Raw genomic sequence first — 27,897 nt, forward strand, 5'->3', positions numbered from 1 at the left:
GATTGAATTAATCAACTGTTAAGTAGATGTCATTGACATAGGACAATGCATCAGGGTCAATATCATGGAGAATCAACACAAAACGCCTGTTCTATTTTTATACCCCATATGCAAACATGTGTATCGCCTCTGGGAGCGAAGAGCGGTAAATCCAGACCAATCATCGCTCTCTAGAACCAAATAGTGACTGAAAAAAACATTGGAAATATCATGTGTGGTTTTAAACTTCTTGCAAACAATATTGTTAATTAGTGCTGTACTATGTGTATTATGACAGCAAAAGTGTGAGTATGACTATATAAATGTTGGTAATCCAATACAATATGATAAGATTGGTCAGGTTGTGAAACTGGAAAAAGGGAATTATTCATTAGTGATACACATGGCTCTATTACGCCCTGGTGCTCGAATTGGATAAGAATGTTCTTACTGGCCGCTTTGGCATCAAATTTAATTGGACACTGTGGCTGAGGTTGTGGAGTGGAACTACATGTAAAGGAGTATATTTCTACCATTCAGCTTGGCTGTGATGTAAAGCTGGGGCCAAAGCAAGGGCCCATTCAGAAGCATAAGCTTGTTTAACTGCGTCTGGAACTAGATGCAAAAATGAAGGGAGGATAACATCCTCACCTTAGGGACAAACAACAATAAAAGGAGGAGGCCAATCAACCTCCGCTAAAAAAATATCATAAGAAGAAATCAAATTGTCCTAAAAGATAGCTTTAATGGTGTGTTTAACCCTCACCTTCAATCTGAATATCCAAATGAGGGGGTCTATCAGGGGTTGTCATGCTTGGGTCTATGGTATCTAGTGTAAACAAAGTTTCAGTTGCTCTCACCGCCAAAAGCTGGCAGAGTGTATGTGCACTATGGTGACTTCTGCTCGGCTGTCGAGAAGAGTCAGCGCCCAACTCCTGTTGAGTCTGCAACTTTCTTTTTGGGAAAAGGGGGCTTATAAGGAAGTAGTTGATCCTCCTACTTGAGCTTCATGTCAAAAGAGCATTGTTTGTCTGATTTAGGTAGCATCAACTCTCCTTGTCTACGATCAAATCGCCCTCCTCTGTTATATTGTTGATCAGACATATCCTGAAAGGAACGAGGCAAACGGGGATCAGGAACCTTAAATTGATCATGAGTTTTAATTATAGAACAGTTACAAAAATTGCTGTTCAGAGTATTCCGTGGGCAGGGTACCACCACGTGGTCTATGCTTTTGTTATGGTTGTTTACATTTATTCTATGTTTTCTTTGGAAAATCATGGGCAGGGCAAGCATCTTTGTCAAAAGCAAATTTCTCAAGAGTCGAAACAGAAGGTCTGGTCCCCAAACTATTACGTCCTAAAACGTATACACCTGTGAAATGATAATAGGCAACTAAAGCTCATAGTCTGCAACAGCCACCGCCGCAAGCCGCTGGTGTATGGCCAAAGAATCTGCTTCACCATTAACTTAAGAAAGACTAATTTAGGAGACAACTGGAACATTTCCAACCAGCTTCATCCTCAAATCTCCAACATGACCTGTCCCATGTTTATTCTGTATTTGTTTGAGGATGTTCAGTAGAACGTTCATCGAGGGAGTGCCATAACAGAGAGTATACACTGTGGCAAACATGGTTTCCCTAGAGGTGTTGCAGTCAGCTAAAGGGGGAACCAGGCCATTAGGTAAACACATGTTAAAAATTCTGCGCTCTTCCTGTGCTCCTATAAGGGGAATCACAGCATCAAGTGATACATTTTCTGTGCAATCCAATATGAAATGTCTTCATAATTAGGTGGAACATGCAAACACAACAAGTGATGGACCGAATGTGGATCAATGTCACACACTCCACCCAGTCCAAAGATCTGGGCCCAAATCCATCGTGGGGCAACAGGGTCAGAGCTGATTTGCATATCGCCATTGTCTAACCCAGGGTGGTGTGGAGTGCAAAAAAACGATGGATTTGGGCCCAGATCTTTTGACTGGGGGAGTGTGTGACATTGATCCACATTCAGTCCATCACTTGTTGTTTTTGCAATTGCCGCCCTAAGTGCGCTGGGGATGCCCAGACGTGGGTCCCAGGCACTCCATACCACTTGGAGTCAAGCTAGCCGGGCTGATGAGAGGTGTTACCTCAAAACCGGTCCGGTCCTCGGATGCTTGATTCCGTTCTGGGAAGGACATGGCTTTTGTAGTTCGGACTGGACTGTTCCCATGGGGCAACAGGGTCAGAGCTGATTTTCATATTGCCATTGTCTAACCCAGGGTGGTGTGGAGTGCAAAAAAACGATAGATTTGGGCCCAGATCTTTTGACTGGGGGAGTGTGTGACATTGATCCACATTCAGTCCATCACTTGTTGTTTTTTCATAATTAGGTGGGCATTTGCCCATTACTTAATCTATAATCACTGGACTAATAACAAGTCCTTCTGCTTGTTGTGCCTGAGCAGGAGCACAAGCCCCAGCGGGACCCACCAAAAAGTCACTGGAAACAAATTGTATCAAGTGGCCATGTAAAAGAATAACCTGTTCATAAAACTCACTCATCTCAGCCAAATTTAGCGCAACCAATTTGGGTCAAGGTATAAAACCTGCAAGACTAGGCCAGGTAGCCCCTTCAATACTTAAAGAGCCCCTACAAACAATGCCGGGGGCATGGGGAAGGGCGCCATTAAGCCAAGTCTGGTGTTCCCAGACTGGAAGAGGAATTTCAAGAAGTGCATCACATTGACAAGTGTTCAGTGTGGCAGCAGCAGTATAAGTATGAAGCATATGATAATTAGCATTGATAGCTGGAAAGGTGACCCAGAAAGAAAAATTTCAAAGCAGTACGCTGCGCCCGCCTCAGTCACAAAAACAGCAGAAGCTTTCGCATTAGGGACACCATGCTGAAGTAAGTGTTGAGTAACTGCTGGGCAGCAATTTGCCCCAATTGCAATGGCCATAATAAATACCAAATGATTCAAAAATGCAGCACAATAGATGGTATAATACTTTTAACTTTCAAGCCTGAAAAACCAACAAAACTAGGTGTCCTAAAAAATGTGGAGGATAAGTCCCAAGCACCACGGACATCTCCACAGAACAGTGCAAGGTTGTTGTGGACAAGTACAAGCACTACTCAGGGTTTCCCGAAAATAAGTACTAGACCAAACACTGGCTGTGCCATGTTGCGGGGATTCTGCTCAGGAACAGAATTATGCTTGGGACCATAGAACATTAGTAGATAGGAACTGAGTCACCATCCTACCTCAGTATCATGAGCCCACGTCCGACTAGCTATAGTATCCCAATTGCCCTCCTACCTGTACCCAGAGAGACAAGTGAATTGAAACCCAAGAACACAACTCTCCCGCCCCTTTCAGGGATTACTGTGACAATACACCCCCTTTTGCTCACACACTTGTCCACAATGAGATATGACAGATACATAAAGTAAGTTTGAAATGTTTACTTAAACTATCTTGGTCTAGAATGCAGTATACGTGCCACAATCAGAAAACAACTGCCTAGTAAAAATATCAGCAGCATTTTCAATGGACCATAGAGTATATAAAGCTCTGTCATATTATACAACAGAATAGACAAACCCTCCTCCCCGCCTACAGAAGCAAACCAATTATACAGGAAAGAGCTCTGCGTTTAGTAGCAGACCCCCATACCTAAGCATACACAGATGAACGTTCTATATCCCAGATACAGCTTGATATCATCTTAGAAAATATCTGTGTCTCTGTGGGTGTTACATTGCTGTGCATACCTATATGACAATGGTTACATGTTCATAAAAAACAGCTGCATTTCTGTGTTGTGTCTAGGTGTGAGTGCCTGAACAAAACAAAATAACAAGAGACATTGTTGCTTGACCTTGCCTGCTGTTCAGACTAAATCTCACGAAAGAACAAAACGAGAAAACAACTGCAGGTTCTCTGTGAAAATGTAATGTGGCACAAAAGCAAAGTGTTTATATAGCAATGTGTGCAAAGCTAATGCGGCCTGTGTCGTGCACAGTTAGGCTTACACATGGAAAACAACAACGGGCCTTGTGCAGACCACATGACACTACAACATATCTGATGTAATCATTGTTGAACTGAGAAGAGGACAGAGAGTGCCAAGGTGTTCAGATAATGACCCAGACATAACAACTGATGAGGCATGCAGTCTGGAACAAGTGTTCATTTATCACTGCCTCAAGACCCTCATGAAACATCCATAGATAGTTTATCAAACGGATTCAAATCGATTTAACACCTCCTTTTTCTCATGTTTAGAGGTATGTCTAGGGCCCCTTCTCTGGAGCCTATAATCTATACATCACATTCCTAAACGTATGTCAGAGCCTGAGGTGTTCCTTCCATATAAATGTTCAGTATTTAAGGACCACAATTCAGCCCTTTAGGTAAAGAGGCCATTCAGTTCAGAATATCCTCCAAGATACCACCTTAAGACGATTTTGGTTTATGCCAGCTTTTGGAGAAATTGATGCATCCTCCCTGAAGCTAATTAGTGCTGAGTCCCTGAGGAGAGCTTCTACTGCAGTGCATGTTTGCCTTTTGCAGGGAAGACTTCCTCAGCAGCTCTACTGATAACAAGGTATGCAGTGCACCACTTCATCCATGAATGTCTAGTTCACAAGTTGCTCTACTATATGCTATACTATATTCTAGGTTAGCACGTAGGAGTAGATTTAGGGTTTTATGCTTTTAGATAATATTTTATCCATGTTAGAAATGTTAATTTTATTCTTGTTGGTTGCAAAGTTCCTTCAGGCTGTTTTATGATGTCCTGTGTGATTATTTTAGATGTACCAAGAAACAGGTTCACCATGTTGTAATACATATTTTTAGATAAAGTGTGTATTCTTCTTAGTGCTCTGTGTGTGTGTGTGTGATACTGTGAAGAGCGAAACAGAGTTTCTGTTACTGTGATGTCTCTGATTCCCTTCCATGGATTGCAACCCAAAAACAATTATTTTCTTTAATAATGTATTAAGTGGAGTTTTGCTTGTCTAAAATAACCTGTTTTCACATTCAATACTGGTGCATTGAACTAAGTTCAGTTAGGATGGGGAAGCAAAAGTTGTAGAGCAATGCCAGACCATAGTTTATGCAACACATGTGCAGGTTCAAGGTGGAAGGAGCATTTTCTATGTCTGAGACTCTAAACAAAAGGCCAGCTAACTAGCTACTGCAGTCACTCTAGTTGTCTTGGGTACTGGTGATGAAACAAAGCTCAAGCAGCAAGGCACAACTAAGATGGTTCAAGGATGTCTCCAGGCAGCAAAGCAGTCCTTCCAGGTGCAGCAAGCATTTGTGTAGAGTACACATCAGGTCACAGCAATAGTCCTCTGAGATTCCTTCATGTCCATAAAGTGAATTGAAGAGTGTGTTTGAAGGTCCCCTTTTTATACATGGTGCCTTCTTTGAAGTGGGAGAAGTTTCTAAAGAGCTCCCTTTAAAGTGCTTGAATTTTCCTGACTCCACTGGCCTGGCTCCAATCTTGCTGCATGAACAATGGAGGGATGACAAGCCCTTTGGGTGAGTGCAGAGCATAGCCCATTCAGTTGCAAGTGGGGCTGTACCCCACTCTGCTTCTCTGCCATCTTGCTAGTTCATTGCCTGTCCAGGCATATATGACTTTACTAATTTGTGGATGTACAGGGATGTGTGTTAGCCCTACTTTTATTTATCTTATATATTAACCAGCAAAATAAAGCTTTTGCCAGGCCCAAACCTTCCCTTTTTACATGTATAGATCACCCCAAAGGAAAACACTGGACAACCCAGAGGGCAAGCTGTCCTATATTTAAAAGGCAGGACTTGCACCTTTAAGATTTACATGTACTGGTAGTGAAAAACTCTCAAAGTAATTGTTCACTAGAGCAAGACATATCTCTGGTATAGGATAACATTGGCATTACCGTTTTACATTTTATGTGTAATTCCCAATGGTGAAGCTAAAGACTTTTCAAGTTTGGTGTCTCTAGAATCACAATTTAAAATCCAAACTTAAGATTGAGTTGGATTTTAAATTGCAGTTCTGAAAATGACACTTTTAGAAAGTTGGCATTTTCTTACTTTAGCTATTTTGGTGCCTGCTGCCTGTCTCTGATCACATGTCTGGGATAGATGAGAGTTGGGCTTTGAGCCTTCCTCTTAGACAGCCACACACAATGGGAGCTTAGGTGTGAATTGATGGGCCATCCTGGCAGGATGGGAGGGAGGAGCTCGACCCAGCCTCACTTACACCTGAATAGGCTGCCCCCATACAAGGGGCTGCATACCTCCCATGTATTGAGCTAGGAGCCAGGGCACGGAGGAAGGGCCTCTGTGCACTTCAACGACATGTCTTTGAAGTCTGCCCACTTCAAAAGCCCAAGTAGGTATAACTATACTTCTGGACCTGTGAAGACTGTTGCATGAAGAAGGACTGCCGTGCTGCTGAAGGACTACTACTCTGTTGGACTGGTGCTTTGCTGAACTTCTAGTTTCCTATGCTACCCTGTTGCCTGGTGTTCACCCTGCCTGGGTAAAAAAAGACTGGGCCTGCAATACTTAAACCCAGAGTTACTCCATGGGCTAGCTGGCTGACCTCCTGATCTAAAGTCACAGTGACATAAAAGACTTCCAACCACCCTGCAACTGCACCTGGACTCTTACATCTGTGAAAAAGGGAGTGGCATCTAGCGGTGCCTATACTAGTGTCTACTTCACCTGAGGTCACCTTCCACAATCCACAAGGTGCAAGCTGTCCCAGCCTTATGTTAGGTGTTGGTAAATGATAAATGGTTTATAACCACAATTGTGATCACAAACAACTGCTGCATTGCATTCCAAATTGCAAATAGGAGGTAGACAAACATGTCACACTTGCTCCTATTTGCAGTTTATAAATAATTTCGAAAGACAATTTTGCTAGTCAAAAATACTTTTCCAACTCGCAAAATGGCTTTTGTGCATTTCAGCTCACTGTTTTGCAGTAGCAGAGCCTGAGATTTTGTGAATCACGTGATTTGCAACCGTTAAGAAAGGTTTAAGCATGTAACCCAAAAGTTTATCTTGGTGTTTTGTGACCTCACTGAGAGGGATTTACAACTCTTCTAATTTGAATCTCTTTTCCGCCAATCAGTAATGTAGTTTTCTGTCTCCTTGAGTCAGCTATTTTTGAGGTGTCAAGGTGATGTTCCTACAAACAGCTTTCAGGTGCCTATTTTACTATTTTGTTCTCTGTAGGACAAAGCAGAGCAATGCTACAAGCACCACTTACCTCTTGTTTTCTGTACCTATTATTGACTTCATCTGCGCGTTTGTGCCATTCTAGTGACGTCTGGCAATGTAAATTACTTTAAAAACTAAGGCTAGGGGTGTTGTACACCTTAAGAATGAGTGAGTAAATGCTTCAGAGCATATTGTATCCATAGTGTAGTGCACACACAGTGCTGTGTCAAAGAAAGGGTGAATATAATCTCCACACAGCTTTTCAAAGATGTGAGAAACTATACCTTGGTTTTACACATCTTGTAAACGTATTTATATAGCACAAATCACTGACCGAGGTCGGTATCTAAGCGCTTGCTTAGGTAACCGTCCTGGTATTCCCCTGTGAGATAACCCGGCAGGGTATCCACAAGGTGAAAGCCAGGTATCCCCCCCGCGAGGGGCTGTTGTGGAGATTAAGCAAGCTAGTGCCCAGAGTCGCAGAGTGTGAATCCGTGAGTCGAGAAGGCACCGGAGCGAGAATTATCGAGTCCGTGGAATTTTTGAGCCCAAGACCCACCGAGGCGGGGAATTGAACCCTGGTCCAGGCCCAATCTCAGCTTCCAGGTCTGCCGCCTGTAACCCCTGAGCCACACTTCTCCACTTGTCATGCCTATGGTTGTTCCTTCTCTAAACACTTGCATGTACTACGTCTGTAAGTAGTGTGCATAGCGCACGTACTTAAACATTTCAATTAAAAAAATGCATTCGTTTTAAAATTGTAATATAGTTGTTCTTCCTATGATAATGAATAAGATGCTCGCAAAAATGTCCAATATATCCCTCAGATCTGTGTTTGTAAGTGCAATTATATGAAGTCTTTTTTTTACGCATTTAAAAGGAAATTTTGGAACAATATCAGGGTACCTCGGAAGAATCCAAATGCAATGCTGTCTTTTTTGAAATATGACGCTTAAAAAATGTTTTATGATGGCTAAAAAATCATGAAATGACAAACTTCATACGTACCTTATGAACCTTAAAAATAACCTCACAGAGGTTATAGATTTTTTCAGCGCGCACCCAGTCCAAAGTGCTTACCTGTGAAATATAGAAAGTACAATTCATTAGAATTCATTGCAATTGATTTCTTATTTCAATTTCAAAGATTGTCATGCACCAAGTCGCCTGTGAAGTGTTGCTACCGATTCTTACATTCATGAGCTAGGTGACAGTTCATCTAAAGATGAAGCGACAGGGCCCGGGGCTCAGAGAGAGTTATCTTAGAGGATCAATGGTTATGTTCCAGCTCAGGCTCCTGATCCCCAGGGTCCCTTGGAGCTGAGAGAAATGCTGCAGTAGAATACTTACCCTTACCTTAATGCAAGCCCTTGATTTCATGCAGACGATATGCCACTTGACATACATTTTTACATGACTTGATGCAGCCCATCATGGTTCTGATATACCGAGATATACTGTCCCTTAACGGGAAACGATTTCTCAGTACACAGTTTTTCAAAGGGAAGCGTGACATGCAGAGAGATGAGGAAGGATGATGTCGTTTCCACCGTACGAGTGTGGTCCCAACAGAGCTTTAAGTGGGCCAGGTCTCTCTGGGTCCTAGACTTGGTAATAATTAAGCATGGAATTGAAACGGGCCTTTTTCGGACTCTGTATTCATATCCCTAACTTTACAAGAACAAATTTTGATGGATTTCTGACGAGTGTAAAAAAACGTTAAAATGATCTATGTCTATCCTGTCTATATTTCACATGCCTCACCTAATTTTACATCACATATGAGAGAGTTAGTTTGCTTAGGATGATGTTTCTGTACTTTTTTCTCATGTAGAGTATAGCTCTTACATGGTGCATATGTGGAACTTAGTCACATCCGCAGCACCGTTCTATGTAAATATTTGGGTAGGGGGAAATGGCCATTACAACGCAGGCTGAGCCACGTGTGCTGTTTCACTGCAAGCCGAACAATGCTTGCCCAAACAATGCATCTGCATTAACCACACATATGAGTGGTTCAGGCAGACAGCAGTCTAGATGTCCAGATGGGCTGGGAGAGGAACAGGAAGCACTGGGACAAGAACCTCCAGACACGACCAGGGAAGGGGGGCTGGGCTGGAGTTTTGGGAGGATTTGTTTAGATGTGGTGGTAGGTTTTAAGATAGGGGTAGGGCTTTAGGCCTCAGGGCAGGCAGTTATCAGTGCTTTAGGCATCAGGGCGGGGGGAAGTGAAAGGGGTAGTTTTAAGGGGAGGCTCAGTTTTAGGGCTCAGAGCGGGCGGCAGGGGTCAGCGTAGTTTTTGGCATGAAGCAGGGTTTAAGGCCTCAAGGCAAGGGGAGGGGAAGGGGTAGTTTTAAGTGCAGGACGAGGTCAGTTTTAGGGCTCAGAGTAAGGCAGTCAGGGTAGTTTTTCGGGGCAGCAACTGAGTGTTAGGGCTTAGAGCGAGGGGTAAGGGTAGTTGTAAGTGCTGGGACAGGGTGGATTACAGGGTTGAGGTATGAGGTTTTAGGGCGCAGAGCAGGTTGGCTAGGATATGCAATTTACCACACATATCCCTTTAGCAAACATGTCCTTACAACTAAATTAGTTTTAATGGCATACATGGTAAAGGCATGCGTAGTAAAGATGAGGTCATAGTTCGTACCGGATTCTTAAGGCATGCATGGTTTAGGCATGCATGGTTGTATCATACAAACATGGGTAGGAAGAAACTCTATGTGAAATTTAGTTTGAATGGTTAAGCCACCCCCTTCATTATGCAAAACACACATCTTTTGCAGATCGCCCACTTTTTTCATCCAACTGGGTCCCACACCATTTGTTCATTATGAAGAGGTAACCCGATTAACGTTCTATGCTACCATCAACTACCATCAACTAGGAAAGATACATTTTAGAAAATACATAGAAACTATTGATATGCCCCGCTGCATTTATTGTGCTCATTTTTTAACTGAGAAAAGGAGGATGGCAAACTGTCTAACTAGAGCACAGCTTCATGTCTGTATACAACAGTTACGGGATAAAAGTGACATTCCTTAGAATGATGCCTTGTACTAGGATGCTACACCCACACCTTTTTTTGATGCAGTGTTTCAATGAAGCTAATACCTGAATTACTCTGAGCACATCATACCTTCTGTGGGGATTGAAAAAGCAAGTTTCAAATCCATCATCTTATTACATTCTTAATCCCTCTACTCACTAACTGCAGTGGTGAGACCATGCCTCACTTCCAGCACCCTTTACATGCAACCTTCCTTTTTTAGGTCGAGCCTAGCAGCATGCACGCCCTACTCTGTCAGGCATGGTGTACTTAGTAAATAAGCTTTAAGCCAGGCCATCACTTGTCATTGGTTGATCCGGGTGCCTTTCTAAAATCCTTACTTTTGAATGGTAAATCATGCCCATTTGTCCCTCCTTTTGGTCTGTTGTTCCCTCCCATAGTGACTGGTCATGGTACAGGGCTCATTTAGCTTCTCTCGATTTCAGTTTATTTCATATACAATTTTTTCTGATTGACTGCCTTTTGCTCTGAAAATGTTGCAAATGTGAGCAGATGACCAGTGTTACTGCTTTCCCCTCCCACCCACCATTTGTCCGTGTTCTCCCCTTCGCACCTTAGCTTTTACTTATGATCTACAGAGTCTGGGGCACTGAAGATCGAGTTGAGCAGTCACAAAAGTAGAATATTAGAAATTTGACTTCACTTGTGAGGAAATATAAATTTTATTGTCAAGAAATGTTCCCTAACGTGTACCCCACCGTCTCCATGTACGAGCTTAAAGTGCATGTAACTTCCCTCCTGTGCCAGCTATGAAGACGCAAATACATTTGCGTCCAACGTTAACCTGTCCTCTTTCAGATCCACTCTGAATGGGTCGGATATTCCGTTCCTAGGTATGCCATGCCACCGTCTTTGTATGGTGCACTTTCACGTATTTCTGGCTCTGTGCGAGCCAGGCCCTGTTTTCTGTCATCGAGCCTTTTCTCAAAGTCATCTCTGCCTCCTGAAACTGCAGCGTGGGATGCCCCCCCGTGAACTCTGTCCTACTCCCTGCGAGGCGAGCGGGGCCTGGCTCGGCCTGCTTGCCTGCCAAAGACAGTATTTTACCTTCACATTATCAGTATAGCCAAGCTCAGTTTCCCGAAAACACATTCCAGTCCAGCAGAATAGATAAACAACCTCTCAGCTGCAGAGCAAAGGGCCCGGCCTTTCTGTCTCCAGACAAGTAATTCACAGCTCCCGTTATCATGGTAGGCCCATGGCCCCCTCGCTTTACACTCAGACATGTAGGCACATATGCACGTATTCATAGTCAAGTATAGGATAGCCTCTGCCCAAGAGACCTTTCCTTCTAGATAATATGGTTCCCAAACATCAGATATCAGATATGATATAGGAACGAGTTGATCTGACATGCCAGACTTCTGTCTCTTCCCTCTAGAGTAAATGTCAAGTCCCCTGCATCCCCCAGCTTTACGTCAATCACACGTCATGCAGCTGCTCGCGCATCCAGACCTCAGATTTCTGCTGGCATTGCAAGATTCTGCTATGTACCCACCCACTTGTGACACTTTCATGTGACGTTTCTAGCACACACCTCTGTGTTCACGCCTAGTTCACGCCTTCTGATTACGTATTACTAACACATGTGTGCTCTTATCTCATTTCTCTCAGCTGTTACGCCTACTGTATTGGTTTCCATTATGTGCCTTAAGTATAAAAGTCATGTATTATCAATAAAGTATGCTCTATCCCTTCCTGAACCCCAGTGGTGTCAGGAACCCGATATCCGGTTCGAGAACCATTCCTTTTTAAGGAATAAAACCCCTAAGAACTCTAACACCACGGACTCTGCGTCTTTCTTTCCGATTGAGTTATTTTATTTTTGAGTACTTACCTGCATAGAAATTAGGACGGTAATTAAATATTTACCACATTAATTTGGCGCCCGAATAGGGACCCCTCCCCCACCCCACGCGCCGGTTGGTGCGTTGCAGCCTTTGCCCCCTGTCATAAGTCAAGACGGACAACTACGCGTACCCGCAGGATTTCCTGTATCTCCCTCAGGCCTACGGAGGTGACGGAGACTGCGATCAGCTCCCAGACGAGGCGGTGAGGAGTGCGGAGGATCCCGACCAGAGCCTAGCCGAAAGAAGCAAGGTCCGAGGTGTCAAGAGGCCCACCAGTTCCGAAGTATTCACGTGTCGAGTCGAGTCGAGTCCAGTCCGGTCCAGTCCAGTCGAGTTTTCCGAGGCCTCCTGTTCCGTGCTTCCCGGTGAGTACCGTTGCTGGGGACGCATCTAGACGGGTGCATTATTATGTATCCGGTAAAGACGGGTTTGGGTACACAAACACGGTCTGCGCTGTTTTAGACAGTGTATCTGTACTGTTCAGCAGTACATCAGGCATTCAAGTTCTTGCACTGTTTTTGACAAGTGTATCTGTACTGTTTAGCAGTACATCTAGTATCAAGGGTAGTCCATATGTGTCCAAAATGTTTCATGTGATTAATGTCGTGGTATGAGTGACTGTTTGATGTACATTACTGTGTTTTTGTGTAACTAGCTGTGTTCAGAGTAAGTAACAAGTATCGAGTATCCAGTACCAAGTAACAAGATGCCGTTTTTCAATAAATTAAGACAGATAGGAACTAGGAAAGGGATACTAGAGGAAGAAATTCCTGTCCCACCTAGGGACACTCCTGGAAATTTTATGTACCATAAGCATGGCTTAGATGCCATACTGTACCTAGATTTATGGGCCGACTATACCAAGCACCTAGAAGAGAGACACAGGTGGCCCGTTACAGGAACATGGGATGCCGAGTGCATCATGAGAGTAGAGGAAGCGCTATGGAAAAAGAAAGCCAGACAATCCCAGAAAGATGCCATAGAATTGTGGCGTAAAGAATCACATAAACGTGCCGAAAAAGCACTCCGAAAAGAAGAAAAACATAGAGAAGAGTCGGATGAAGTCCGAGAAAACGAATTAGTTACTGAAGGGATCCGAGTAAAAGCAGAACAAGTAGACCGCATGCGAAACACTCTTGCAAATGGCATGTATTTAGTGGCCGAGGGTTTGCCTAAGGCCACTTCAGAAATACCGAAAGATCTGCCGCCACCATTGGTTCCAACTAAAGTAAGTCACAGGACCACCAAAGACATATTCCTTGCTTCCTATCTAGACGATGTAGCTCCCGCTTACACCAATCCACGTGCCCACGTACCGCCTACTGACGGTGACGGAGGTGGCAACCCATTCCAAGACAATGTCCAGCCAGTACCACAACAAAGTTCACCCGTTCGACAGCCTGCTCCACCTGCTCCTCCACCACTTCCCACATCTAAGATTAATACACTAAATCCGTTTGGGCCTCATCCTAGTAAGAGACAAGTTCAGACACACATACAGACTCCACAGACAAACAATGTTCAAGCCTCCGCCTCAGGAGGTGCGACAGGAGGTTTCCAGACTCCGCCACAAACTCACAGATTAAACCTTAGGGACATAATGAAGCAACGTACACCCCGAACACCAAGTTACGACATGCTTAAAGAACCCCTTTCAATTTGCAGATACGATCCAGTACCCGGTAAAGAAGATAGAATGTTGTTAGCATCACTACGCTTACGAAAAGTTGCAGATTACCTAGTGTTATTTCCAGGAATGACTGAACACCTAGATAGAATATATCATTTTATCCAGACTGGGGAAGATCCTGAAAGTATTAAAGAGGCCCTGGCTCACCAGAAAGTTGACACTCAAGGTTGTATATTACGTTTCTTCATAAATTGCTTAATAAGAGAACGAGACAGGCCTGGAGTAGACAAGGACGAGATGGAGGCACTAAACAAGTGGGGTCAAAATATAGCCGATGGAAACCATGATAAACAGAGTTGTATAGCAAGCATGTACAAAAGAATCAGAAAAGCAGTAATAGAAATGCACGAAAAGGAACAAGAAAGGGAAAAAGATAGCGACAGGAATGACTCCTCCGAGGAGGGCGAACCTGAAGAATCTGACACGGCTAAAGAAATGATAGCGTATGTGGGTAAGGGAAATTACCTTAAGAAAGGCATCCGTCCAGAAAGCAAGAGAGTTTTTCTCTCTGGCATATCAAAAACAAGTTCTCCTGAATATCTGTTTCAGAGTACCGATAAAATTCTTCAAGAACGAATGGGGTACCATGTACTCAATTCTATGGATGAACAAGAACTAGCCCGGTCAGCAGTACTATGGGCTGACAATCCTAGCACATACAATGATGATACAGTAGCACAGACATTTTTGAACCTTTCCCCAGACGAGCAGAAATTAGCTGGTATGTACATGATTCAGCATCTCATCACGTTATACAGACATCAACATTCTGATCCAGGTCCCTTACCTGATACATTAGAAGCACTACTTATGAATAGATGGAGAGGCCTAAGTACCAAGTTAATTCAAATAATTCTAGAACAACGGCACAGATATAACGCTTTCTTAGGCCCACAATATGTTTCAGCTCCGCCCCCAGAAAGAAAAATGTTTCATTTTGACAGGCAGAATCCTTTACGAGAAGTACACCCAGTTATGAATGACGATAATACCCTGAGACGTGTGTTTGTGTACACACCTTTAACAAAGTTGGAATTGTTAGAAATGAAGAAACTAGTACCCTGTCACGATAAAGACCCTGCAGGTTTTCACCGAGAACTTAAGGACATGTTACTCATGGGAGATTACACGTATACGGATATTATGAAATTGTTAAAAGTACTGCTGCCCACCGGCATTTACGAGAAACTCAAGGAAAAAGAATGGGAGGTGGGAGATAAAAAGATTATTTGGACTGAAATAGAAGACGAGGAAAAAGGCCGTACTCCAGGACTAGGCCTTGGGGACAAAGCTAAAGCATTACCAGGTTTAATAGTACAGGTTTTGCCAAGATTATTGACAACCAAAAAGGAAGACTGGGACGCGATCTCAGCCTGTAAACAGAAACACGATGAAGATACTAGTGACTTCTATTCAAGATTCGAGAAATGTTTCATTATTAATAGTGGCCTGAAACCAGGTAGCGAGTCATACCCACATCTTTTTGTAACAAAATTAGTCGAGAATTCCCTGACACAAGTTAAGAACCGTGTATATAAAGTCGAAAGTACATGGCAAGCAAAAACGCCATCCCAGATGTTACAAATGTTACAATATCACGAGAACAGAATTAGAGAAGAACAGGATCACGAACAGAGACGTATGAAAGACACGAAAATGAAAATGTTAGTGGCCCAGTCGGTTCCAGCCGACGGTCAGAGAAAGGGTGTGACCCAGACAGGTAATTCAGCAGCTCCCGTTAAAGGGACATGCAACTATTGTAAACAACCAGGTCACTATGTGAACGAATGTCCAGTCCTGAAACACAATATATCAACAGGTAAAACTAAAGAAAGACCGCGTCAGCCTAGACAAGACCAGGTCCAGCAACAGACTTCACAGAATATACAGCCTGTGCATGCTCCACCACATACAGTACAGACCGCAGCGGTATCACAGCCACAACCCATTGCCGCGACGCAGCAAGTTTCACAGCAGATGTACCAGTATGCCCAATCTGATTATCCCGATTATCAGCGATACACATGAAACAGCCTAGAGAGGGAGGTTGGCTTGCCTCTTATTGAGATTCCTGTAGATCAAGAGGGTCCTTATGTACATAGTCAAGTATTGGGAAAAGACAGAAAGTTTTTAATTGACACAGGGGCAAGCCGCACAACGATCAGTCATGATGAGGTTCCAGGGGCACCCCTATCAGGCTCACAGAATGTTTCCCTTGGTTTTTCAGGACAGCCTATTGTAAATGAAGTATCGAAACCCGTCCCCCTAGCAGTAGGTCCATTATCACGTGTTACAGACTTGTTACTAACGAAATCATGTCCAGAAAACTTGCTAGGTATCAAGACTCTGAAGGCTCTAGGAGCAGTGATATGTTGTTCTCCGGAGGGAGTTAGACTTTTTCTACGTGACTTTAAGGGTCACTATGTATTACGAGAGTTTGATGTCAGATTAAAAAATGTACCGAAACACCTGTGGGCACAAGGCCCAACCGATGTAGGTTGTATGCACATCACACCATACCGTGTTACCCTCAAACCAGGAGTTGTTTTACCCCGAATCAGACAATACAAGTTACCACCCGATGCTGTAGTGGCTTTACTGGAAATCATTGAAGAGCTCATTGCCCAAGGAGTGGTCGTAGAAACCGACTCCAATATCTGTAATTCCCCTATCATTCCGATTCTTAAACGTACTGATCCCAATGCACCGCCAGTATATCGGCTGGTGATTGATTTACGAGAACTGAATAAATGCATTGTTCCACAGTATCCTGTGGTTCCCGACATCTCATCCTTATTGACTGCTATTGATTCAGAAGCGACGTTCTTTACTGTGATTGACCTCAAGAACGCCTTCTTCAATGTACCCATTGATCCAGAAAGTCAATATCTCTTCGGATTCAGTTTAAATGGCCGAAGTTTCAAATTTTCACGCGCACCTCAAGGATTCACAGAAAGCCCCAGCATCTATAGCCAAGCACTGAAAAGACAACTTGACTGTATCCAAATGCCAGTTAACACTGCCTTACTACAGTACGTCGATGATCTGCTGATCACCGCACGAAGTGAACCCGAATGTGAACAAGCATCACGGACAGTTTTACATTTTCTGTCCGACAAGGGACACAAGGTGTCTCCTTCGAAGCTACAATACTGTGTTCAGCAAGTGGTGTACCTTGGGCACTTTCTGTCCAAGTGGGGAAGACAGCTCACACCTGATCGAGTTCAGTTAATTGCACAGTTACCACAACCCAAGACACAAAAGGAAGTGCGGGCCTTTATAGGCCTCACCTCGTACTGCAGACAATGGATTCCACAGTATGCATTTCTAGCTAAACCGCTGATACAGTTGACAACACAGGAGGCAGCGACTTCGACTGCCCTCCCTTGGACTCAGGAACATACACAGGCTTTTGAGGAATTAAAAAAAGCTTTATGTCAAGCACCAGTTTTAGCGACACCATGTTACAGCAAACCTTTTACACTTTTTGTTACAGAACGTGATGGTACAGCGTTGTCTGTCCTCACACAAGATCAAGCAGGTTCACATAAGCCTTGTGCTTATTTTTCAAGTACATTGGATCCAGTGGCCCAGGCTCTGCCTGCGTGCTTAAAATCAGTTGCAGCGACAGCCCTAGCAATCAGACAAAGCGACTCAATAGTATTAGGACATCCATTGACAGTACAAGTTCCACATTCTGTAGAAGTCCTTCTAAACCGAACACAGACTCAACACCTGACTATAGCACGACTGACAGGTTATGAATTTACGCTATTCCAGCCACACATAGAAATCAGACGCTGTAACATTCTAAATCCTGCAACATTGTTACCCTCGATTATGACAGATTCAGCCCCGCATGATTGTATAGAGATCATTAATGCAGTAACCAAGCCCCGACGAGACTTAACAGACGTTGCACTGACAAATCCAGACCTGACACTTTACGTGGACGGTTCATGTATGAGAACAAGCACAGGAGAATTAGTGGCCGCGTATGCAGTGACCACTGAAACTGAAGTCAAAGAAACACATCGTATCGATACACTGTCTGCTCAAGCAGCAGAGCTTATCGCTCTGACCCGAGCCTGTATACTAGCCAAGAACAGAAATGTTAACATATACACAGATTCACGTTATGCTTTCGGAGTCGTACACGACTTCGGAGTGTTATGGCAAGAACGAGGTTTCTTGACCTCTCACGGTGCCAAGATCCAACACGGTCCCCTCATTCAAGCACTGTTAGAAGCAATACATCTGCCTTCAGGCATATCCATCATGAAGTGTAAAGCACATACTAAAGTTACAGACTCTATTTCCCAGGGTAACGACCTGGCAGACCAAACAGCAAAACATACAGCATTGACTCACACCCAGACAACTGATGTGACAAAGACAATAGTGCCGACACATTGTATGACAGTTAGGGATCCCACACTAGACGTAATCGATATTCAGACACATGCTACTCCAGATGAAATAAAGAAATGGACTGAATTAGGAGGGATCCAGACAGATCAGGGATGGATGACGAAGGGAAAATCTACATGGTTTCTCCCCGACTCTATGGTTCAAGTCATAATAAATACAGCACATAGCCCAGCACACCTGGGAGAAAAAGCTATGTTAGACAGTTTACAGAATCTCTGGTTCAACAAACATTTACGAGCAGCAGCAAAACAGAAAGTGGGTACTTGCATGATCTGTTGTCAGTTCAATCCAGGTAAAAGCGTCCCTGTAGAGCAAGGTGGATTTCATCCTCCCGATCACCCTTTTGAAGTCCTCCAGATGGATTATATCCAGATGGAACGTTGTCGAGGATTCAAGTACTCAAGTCCTCGTAGTTGTTTGTGCACTTTCCCGTTGGACCGAAGCATATCCAGTCCCAGATTACACTGCCCCGACCACTGCCAAGCAGCTGGTTCGAGAATTCTTCCCACGGTACGGCTTGCCTCGTATCGTGTATTCAGATAACGGACAGCCATTCTCATCCGAGCTCATGAAGCAGGTTTCACTCCTGCTAGGATATCAGTGGAAATTCCATTGCGTCCGACATCCCGAGGCAGCTGGCCTTGTAGAGAGGCACAATCAGACACTGAAAACGCGTCTTGCAAAAATATGTAAAGAGAAAGGGGTCGACTGGATAGTCGCCCTGCCAGTTGCACTATTCTATATGAGAATGGTCCCACATTCGAGATCAGGACTATCCCCGTATGAGGTGGTCTTTGGCCGGCCACCAAATATGTGGGGGACGCCCATGCCTAAAAAAATAACCGATGTTGACTGTAATATGCTGACAGATTACCTTGCCTCCTTGATGTCTGCACTCCAATCATGTCATTCACAAGTTGCCGCAGCCTTTCCCGACAACACTGATGTGAAGCCACACGATGTCCGTCCCGGAGATACTGTCCTGATACGCAATTTCGATAGGAGGAGTCCGCTGGAGCCCCGTTGGCAGGAGCCGAAGCTTGTCCTTCTGACCACGAGGACTGCAATCAAGGTTGAGGGCCGCAAGGGGTGGATTCATACGAGTCATATTAAAAAATGTAATGAACTGTTGCCAGAGACTGACTCTTCCACCCCCTCAAAGGACTGCCCAGATTCTAGTGACTCTAAACTTCCCTTGGTAGAGAAAACTCCGCAAGAAGAGTATAAATTAAAGTTGCGGTCTAGCAAGTCAGACAGTTTAATTGTTTAAGTCCTCCCCTAGGTGAATCGGTTAAATAGTTTCTGACATGTATCCCCTAGACCCCAATAGAGAGAGAGATAGAGAGAAACAGATCAAGAAGCAACAATATTGCAAATCTCTCAAAAGTTACTGTATTGTTACCTTATGGATTATGTTTTCTTTAAGTCTTACGATTATTGTCACAAGTATAATTTTGCATATCTATTTTCCTATTGCTACACATGCACATTCTTCTTCTAATAACACTGCCGAGCATTCTTTTAGTGAGTTACCCCCTCACGAGTTGTCTTACCGACTTGCGCTGCGCAACAATACATTCATTCGTATGTTACATCACTCTCATCAGGCCAGCAACGCTACTAATTGTTGGATATGTGGCCGACTCCCTCCCTACCAGAAATACGGGGGAGTTCTGCCCCTCTTCCCGTACCCGTTCACACACAATGGTTCATGTGGCGCCTGGTTTAGTTTGATTAATTCCTTAGATTCAGATTCCGTAGTTTATCAGGGTAACTGGGTATGGGGAAACCTGAACACAGTTTTGCATAGCATATGTTATCCTGACAAAGAGGGACTTCCCAAAAGGACAGGGACTGATCTAGAAAATGAAGTATATGGATTAGGAAATTTTACACTTAACCTCATGATTCTGAATGTTGAATCCGAAACCGAGCCAGACTTGCCCACTATGCCAGTACTACCAGTCAAAGGTGAATTATGTGTCAGAAAGAAGGGTTCCATACACCTGGGTCATAGTAAATGTACTACTGTAGTCGAATTTAGTGATAAGGGCAAGTCCACATTCAAAGCTACACGTCATTCCTATTTCATTTGTGGTCAGACAGCATACATACGTTTGCCTCTAGATTGGGATGGGACTTGTTACATTGGATTCTTACTGCCACCTGTTTTCCTAGCTCCACCTGATTATCATAGAAATTCCCGTCTAGTACACAGACCAAAAAGAGAACTCCCAATTGTCGACTATACTGAGACAGCATGGGAAAAGTACACAGATTTCAATAAAGGTTTCTTTCCCTATTTAGGTGCTATTTTTAATAGTAAGGCTATCCGTCACTTGACCAGAACTCTCGAAGCAGTAGTGAAAGAGACTACTTCCGCCCTAGGTAACTTGACTGAGGAACAGTCTGCCATGAGACATGTCATTCTTCAAAATCGTCTTGTTATTGACGTCATACTAGCCGATCGAGGAGGAGCTTGTAAGGTCCTCGGGTCAGCTTGCTGTGTTTTCATTCCAGATAATGCTCTGTCCGTGTATAAGGCTATTACACGTCTCCATAAGATAGCTAGTCAGATACATCAGAATCCAGGCACTTGGACTTGGTCCGGTTGGCTCTGGACTACTATTTCAGCTTGGGGATGGAAAATACTGTCACTCCTTGGAACAATACTACTTATAGTATTCAGTTGCTGTCTATGTTTACAATGTGGGCCAGCGATTTGCGGCTTGTGCGCCACATCCTGCACTCCCCATTCAAGTCAACGTTCTAAATCCCATGTGAAAAGGGATGAGCAGATGATGCTAACTACACAAATAAATGGATTAATGAAGATTGATATATCATGAAGGGTCCGTAGGGAACAAGGAGGGAATGAGGAAATATACATTTTATTGTCAAGAAATGTTCCCTAACGTGTACCCCACCGTCTCCATGTACGAGCTTAAAGTGCATGTAACTTCCCTCCTGTGCCAGCTATGAAGACGCAAATACATTTGCGTCCAACGTTAACCTGTCCTCTTTCAGATCCACTCTGAATGGGTCGGATATTCCGTTCCTAGGTATGCCATGACACCGTCTTTGTATGGTGCACTTTCACGTATTTCTGGCTCTGTGCGAGCCAGGCCCTGTTTTCTGTCATCGAGCCTTTTCTCAAAGTCATCTCTGCCTCCTGAAACTGCAGCGTGGGATGCCCCCCCCGTGAACTCTGTCCTACTCCCTGCGAGGCGAGCGGGGCCTGGCTCGGCCTGCTTGCCTGCCAAAGACAGTATTTTACCTTCACATTATCAGTATAGCCAAGCTCAGTTTCCCGAAAACACATTCCAGTCCAGCAGAATAGATAAACAACCTCTCAGCTGCAGAGCAAAGGGCCCGGCCTTTCTGTCTCCAGACAAGTAATTCACAGCTCCCGTTACCATGGTAGGCCCATGGCCCCCTCGCTTTACACTCAGACATGTAGGCACATATGCACGTATTCATAGTCAAGTATAGGATAGCCTCTGCCCAAGAGACCTTTCCTTCTAGATAATATGGTTCCCAAACATCAGATATCAGATATGATATAGGAACGAGTTGATCTGACATGCCAGACTTCTGTCTCTTCCCTCTAGTGTAAATGTCAAGTCCCCTGCATCCCCCAGCTTTACGTCAATCACACGTCATGCAGCTGCGCGCGCATCCAGACCTCAGATTTATGCTGGCATTGCAAGACTGCTATGTACCCACCCACTTGTGACACTTTCATGTGACGTTTCTAGCACACACCTCTGTGTTCACGCCTAGTTCACGCCTTCTGATTACGTATTACTAACACATGTGTGCTCTTATCTCGTTTCTCTCAGCTGTTACGCCTACTGTATTGGTTTCCATTATGTGCCTTAAGTATAAAAGTCATGTATTATCAATAAAGTATGCTCTATCCCTTCCTGAACCCCAGTGGTGTCAGGAACCCGATATCCGGTTCGAGAACCATTCCTTTTTAAGGAATAAAACCCCTAAGAACTCTAACACCACGGACTCTGCGTCTTTCTTTCCGATTGAGTTATTTTATTTTTGAGTACTTACCTGCATAGAAATTAGGACGGTAATTAAATATTTACCACACTTGCTAGCTCCCTTTGATACCGTTTTTTGTTTTTAGCATTATGTTTCACTCGCTCAGAACTCTATTGCTCCATTTCAGTAAACAGGGCTGTAAATCTTGTTCTGTATCTCGTCACAAATGCAGCAGCTGTGTTCCTATTTCGAGTGGTAATTTAACTTTCTTCGTCCTATAGGCAGTCCTGCAATAGCGTGCCTGTTCCCAGTGGTAATTCCTCTTTCTTAGTCCTATGGCCACTGCTGCAAGCTGCTTCTCTGGTCCCAGGGGCAATTCCCCATTATTTGTCCTCTAGACAGTGATACTTCTCTGGTCCTAGTGTTAATTCCTAACTTTTAGTCCTCTAGGCAGTGCTGCTAGCTGCTTCTCTGGTCCCAGTGGTAATTCCTCATTTTTTGTCCTCTAGATAGAGCTGCAGTTGCTTCTCTGATCCTAAGTGATATTTCATCATTCGAAGTCTTCTAGACAGTGCTGCAGCTGCTTCTCTGGCCCTAATGGTAATTCCTTATTCTTAGTCCTCTAGGCGCTGCTGCTAGCTGTTTCTCGGATCCCATCTTGGAACATCTGCGGAGTGTGTTGGATGCAGGTCAAATGGCAGCGCTTATTCTATTAGATCTTAGCGCTGCCTTTGACACAGTGTCCCATCGCATCCTCCTACACCGCCTGGAGAACATTGGCATTTGTGGCCCCGCTCTGCAGTGGTTCCGTTCCTTCCTCAGCGATCGTTCCTTCTGCGTTACCACCCCTCCTTTCCAGTCCAAATTCCATCAGTTGGACCTGGGGGTCCCCCAGGGCTCCTCGCTGAGTCCCACGCTTTTCAATCTCTACGTGCGGCCGCTGGCTGATGTCGCCAGGCAGTGGGGCCTTACTATGATCTCATATGCCGACGACACACAGCTAGCGGTCACGATCAGCGGGGACGCCGAACTGGATGCCCCCAGGTTCCGAGATGGGCTGAGAGAGGTGGCCAGCTGGATGAATAACAACTGTCTCCAGCTGAACGCAAAAAAAACCGAGGTGATGATCGTGGGAAGAGGAACGGACTGCTGGGGGGACAATTGGTGGCCACAGGAGCTCGGGCCTGCCCCCATACCGGTGATGGAGCTCAGAAACCTGGGAGTATGGCTCGACCACACCTTATGTTTTACCACCCACACTAAGAGAGTGGCAGCATGCTGCTTTGGTGTTCTGCGCGGACTGAGGCCGGTGCTTAAATTTTTCGATGCCCCGACGAGACAGTTGGTCATCCAAGCGACGATCATCTCCCGGCTGGACTATGCCAGCTCGCTCCTGCTGGGAGCTAACCAAGCTGAGATTGTCCGCCTGCAGCGCGTCCAGAACGCGGCTGCGAGAGCAGTGGTGGGCCTGCCGAGGTCATGTCCCACGTCCAACACTCTGAGGTCCTTACACTGGTTACCAGTGAAAAGCCGAATCCATTTTAAGGTACTCAGCCTTGCTTTTAAAATTTTAAAAGGATCGGCACCTGAGATCCTCAATAACCTCATATCCCCTTATGTCCCGACTCGCTCCCTCAGATCCCTAGGGCAATCCCTTGCGGTTACCCCGCGTTTCAGGCTTAGCCGGATGGGCGGCCGCTCCTTCCGTGTGAGAGCTGCGGCTCTCTGGAATTCGCTTCCTTTGGAAATCCGCCTTTTAGAGGATCTTCTAGCATTTCGCAGGGCCGTGAAAACCTACTTGTTTTAATCTTCTTATGTTGACTCTCACCTTTTTCCGCGTTGTGTTATGTTCACCTTTTACATGCGCCAGGACGCTCCTTCGCTGGAGCAGCTGTGCGCAAAATAAATGCAGTTAACATAACATAACATAACATCAATAATTCCTAATTCTAAGTGTTGATAGCTGTTTCTCTGGTCCCACCTGTAATTCCATGTTCTAAGTTGTCTATCTAGTGCCTCTAACTGCTTCTCTGGTCTAATCAGAAATTCATCATTCTAAGTCCTCTACACAGTGCTGCTAGCTGCTCATTTGGTCCTGTCAGTAATTCATCCATTCTAAGTCGTCTAGAGAATGCTGCAGCTGTGTCTGTTCCCAGTGGTTATTCCCTCTTCATAGTCCTCTAGATGGTGCTGCTCCTCTGTTCCCAATCATAAGTCCTCTTTCTTAGCCCTCTAGCTAGTGCTGCAAGCTGCTTCTCTGGTCCCAGCGGTAATTCCTCATTTTTAGTCCTCTAGGCAGTGCTGCGAGCTGCTATTCCGGTTCCATTAGTATTACCTCATTCTAAGGCATTCTAGGTGGTGCAGCTCTATCTCTGGTCACAGTGGCAAATCCTGATTCTCAGTCCTCTAGACAGTGCTGTTAGCCGCATCTCTGTTCCCAGTGGTAATTCCTCATTCTTAGTACTCTAGATAGTGATGCAGATGCTTCTCTAGTCCTATTAGTAATTCCTCATTCTAAATCCTCTGGACAGTGATGCAGCTGAGTGTTCTATTGATTTTTTTAATTATCCTCATGCATTAAAAACTTGAAATAGTTAATTTAAAGAAATTACTAGGAATTTAATATGAGTGGACCTCATTTAGTTGATGGAATACAGAGCAGACGGAAATACCAACTGCAGCCAGTGTCTCTACACCTACATGTAATAGGTGGACCCATACTTACTGGTTTTAAATCCACCTGCGGATTCTTCATATCAGAAACAAATCAGCTATCATCTGTTTCCTGCTCTCAGCAGATGGTAAATGGTAGGGAGATCTGTGTGGCCTGAGGACATTTGGTGGGGGTGGGGAGGCATCAGAGGGCAGGAGAGGTCATATGATGGCATCATGGAGCATTCAATGCTACCTCAGTACTGTCATAAGCATCAGACGTTGGCTGGCCGCCAAAATCTGTCTCTCCTTGAAGTCCAAATATTATGCAAATTTCCCAGCCAGTAAACTAAGGACCCTTACTCTTCCACCCAGAAAATCCTTACCAATGCACACCGGCTGAGGTATAATCGGGGCTTCTGACTATGGTGCAGAAATGTCTGTTTATAATATGTATTAATTGAAAACAGCCTCACATAAATCCTAGTTATTTGGCCACGAGTTGCTCTCACGAGTCCTTGTTCCCTTATGCTCAGTATTCTAGTAGGAAGGCTTTGTATGTGTAGAATCAAGTGTCTGCTGCATGCGTTGCACTAGCAATGTTTAACTCATGACTCACAGAAACTATACAGATAAAAACGGTCACTCTTCAGCACCAGCATCTCTCAAGTCTTCTCAACATGAGTGCATAACTCACTGAGCCTCTGACTGGTTGTTAGCATTTAAGGTACTTGCCTCAATTATACAGATTATGCCTGGTTTTCTCCCAAGGGAGAAGTGTATTGAAGAGATGGCTTTTTACGTCTTGGCTAGACAGTGCATGTGCTGTCTCAAAGAGATGTGCTGTGCTGCTAAACTTCAGCGTCATTCTCATTTTCTTTGATGCCATTCATCATGGTATGCAGGTATTATGCCCTCTTCTTGTCTTTGGTCCTCCCATAGCTCATGGTCCAAGTACATGTCTCCTTACACTGCTACTGTATTGTGGAGCTGTTTGTTTCTTTATTTTCTAGCACCCAGGCTGTCACCCTTGTACCCATACACACATACCACTTGTACATAAAATAATACATTTCTTAAAAAGTTGTTAAAACATGAACAGCACTTGTTTATTGACTTTTTTGTGGACAATCCAATATTATTGGAGTACTTGCTATGTGGACGGTCTTGCCATAGCGCAAAGACAAGCTGATGGTAATAGAGCGCTTTAGGTGCTCATCTGTTCCATTACACAATCGCCCATTCATTTTTGTCCCTGATGCTGTTTCAATTACGGTTTCTGTTCCTGTTGTTGCTTGCCCATCTCCCCATCCCTTCCTGCTTCCCTTCTTGGCTTGTCCCCCCACTACCTCCCTAGTCACGGCTGCTATCCATCTGCATGATGCAATGGTATTGAAGCACCTGTTCTGTCCTCCTACTTGCCAAAGTGTTAACACCAGCCAATGGTACTGGAGCACTTTCAGTGCTCAGCAGTTACATTACAAAATGACACATTTGTTGTTGTAGGTAGGGTAAAGTTCAAGTGATGTGCGATGTATCACAAATTGTTTAGCCGACCACAAGATTTGAACCTGGTTCCTCATTTACCCAGTCGGCAGCTTTGGCAGTTACGCCACACCCTCGCTGCTAGAAATGGAATTTCTGGTTGGCTAGGGCACTAACCTAAGCCAGGCAGAAACCACCACTCTAGTCAGGGCAAAGGAGTTTCACACCGAATCTAAACGCTGCTCACTCCCTTGGTAGCTTGGCACGAGCAGTCAGGCCTATCCCAGAGTCAATGTGTAAAGAGTTTGCGCAACACACTCACACAGCAGCGACACACTAGGCACACCACAAAAGAAACCCCACACAAGATTACATAAAAATAGCCTTTGTATTACTCATAAGACACATTAGAGCATAATCATATATACACTGTGCCACCTGGCACTAGGTATCACTTTACAGGAGATAATATACATTACAGTGCCAATCGGCCCACTGTCATCACCATCATAATTCACAGGTAGTGAAAACAACTAGTAACTACTGGCAATAGGGTACCCTTACCACAAACACATTATGCAGATCATTTTTAGGCATATAATCATCAGTAGTGCAATAAAACACCATCCCATGCGCAGGTATGAACATAACCGCACAGTATGCCACATATGGTCCTCCGTGTACCTTCGTACACACTTATCAGAGTGCAACCTGCGCTGTGTAACCCTAAGGAGCACAATGTAGCCTGCAGCATAATCAGGGCCTGAACAGACCTTCCCCGATGACCTTCCTAAGAGCCAACTGGCTCCCAACACATGTAGACCCCGAAACACTGGCACCCATCGCTGCCGATGCAGCAAAAGCAATGCTTGTAACCCAAATGGGGAGGCAGGGGTTCAACTCCCTCTTGTCTCCTCTGTGGTGAATGCCCCCAACATTGCAGCTGCCTGTGGGACTGCAGCGCAGATGTGACAAGACTTGGCAAAGCAGTGTGCCCATAGGGCCCACTCACCAGGGTCTCTCCGGTCTCCTCAGTGGGAGACTGCCTGTTACGGTGAAAGGTAACCATTAACAAAATGGGTTAGCCCAAACCGTCGTGGACCTGGGTATAATACGATATCGAAAACAATGGTCCAAGACCTTTTCCTTCAATAACTGAATCAATCAGCACCAAATCAGTATTTCTATAACATTTTCAGAGCGTGTCCATTGGATCAGCTCTAACCAATCAATGCACATAGTACGCAAAAAGAAAAAGAAAGCGCAACAGCAGCAGTTACAAAACCGGAGACAATTTTAATTCATTGTATCTCAATTAAATGCGAAAGAATCACAATTGTCAATTTAATAGAAGCAAGAAGGTTGCCCCAAGAGAGCGTGCAAAGAACAAAGGGTGATTGGGAAAGTGTAAGGTGGTTGGGAATGTAGAGATTTAAACAGATAATAATGGAAAATTATTCACAAAGATGCTGTAAACAGGACCGGTTACACAGTTCACCGTCCTACAGTAACCTGGCCTCAAA

At 44.4% G+C, this 27,897-nt stretch overlaps 1 protein-coding gene across 1 annotated transcript in view; it reads right to left on the bottom strand.

Annotated features, from left to right (window-relative positions):
• The window catches only part of SNTG2 (syntrophin gamma 2), a 1,272,125-nt gene that overhangs the window by 280,352 nt on the left and 963,876 nt on the right, over nucleotides 1-27,897 (bottom strand). The window contains exon 14 of the mRNA XM_086925639.1: nucleotides 8,212-8,283. Coding sequence (XP_086781765.1) covers nucleotides 8,212-8,283 — 72 coding nt within the window. The remainder of the gene's footprint in view (nucleotides 1-8,211; nucleotides 8,284-27,897) is intronic.

This window comes from Lissotriton vulgaris, chromosome 6 (assembly GCF_964263255.1).
Source record: "Lissotriton vulgaris chromosome 6, aLisVul1.2, whole genome shotgun sequence".
NCBI classification, from domain to species: domain Eukaryota; kingdom Metazoa; phylum Chordata; class Amphibia; order Caudata; family Salamandridae; genus Lissotriton; species Lissotriton vulgaris.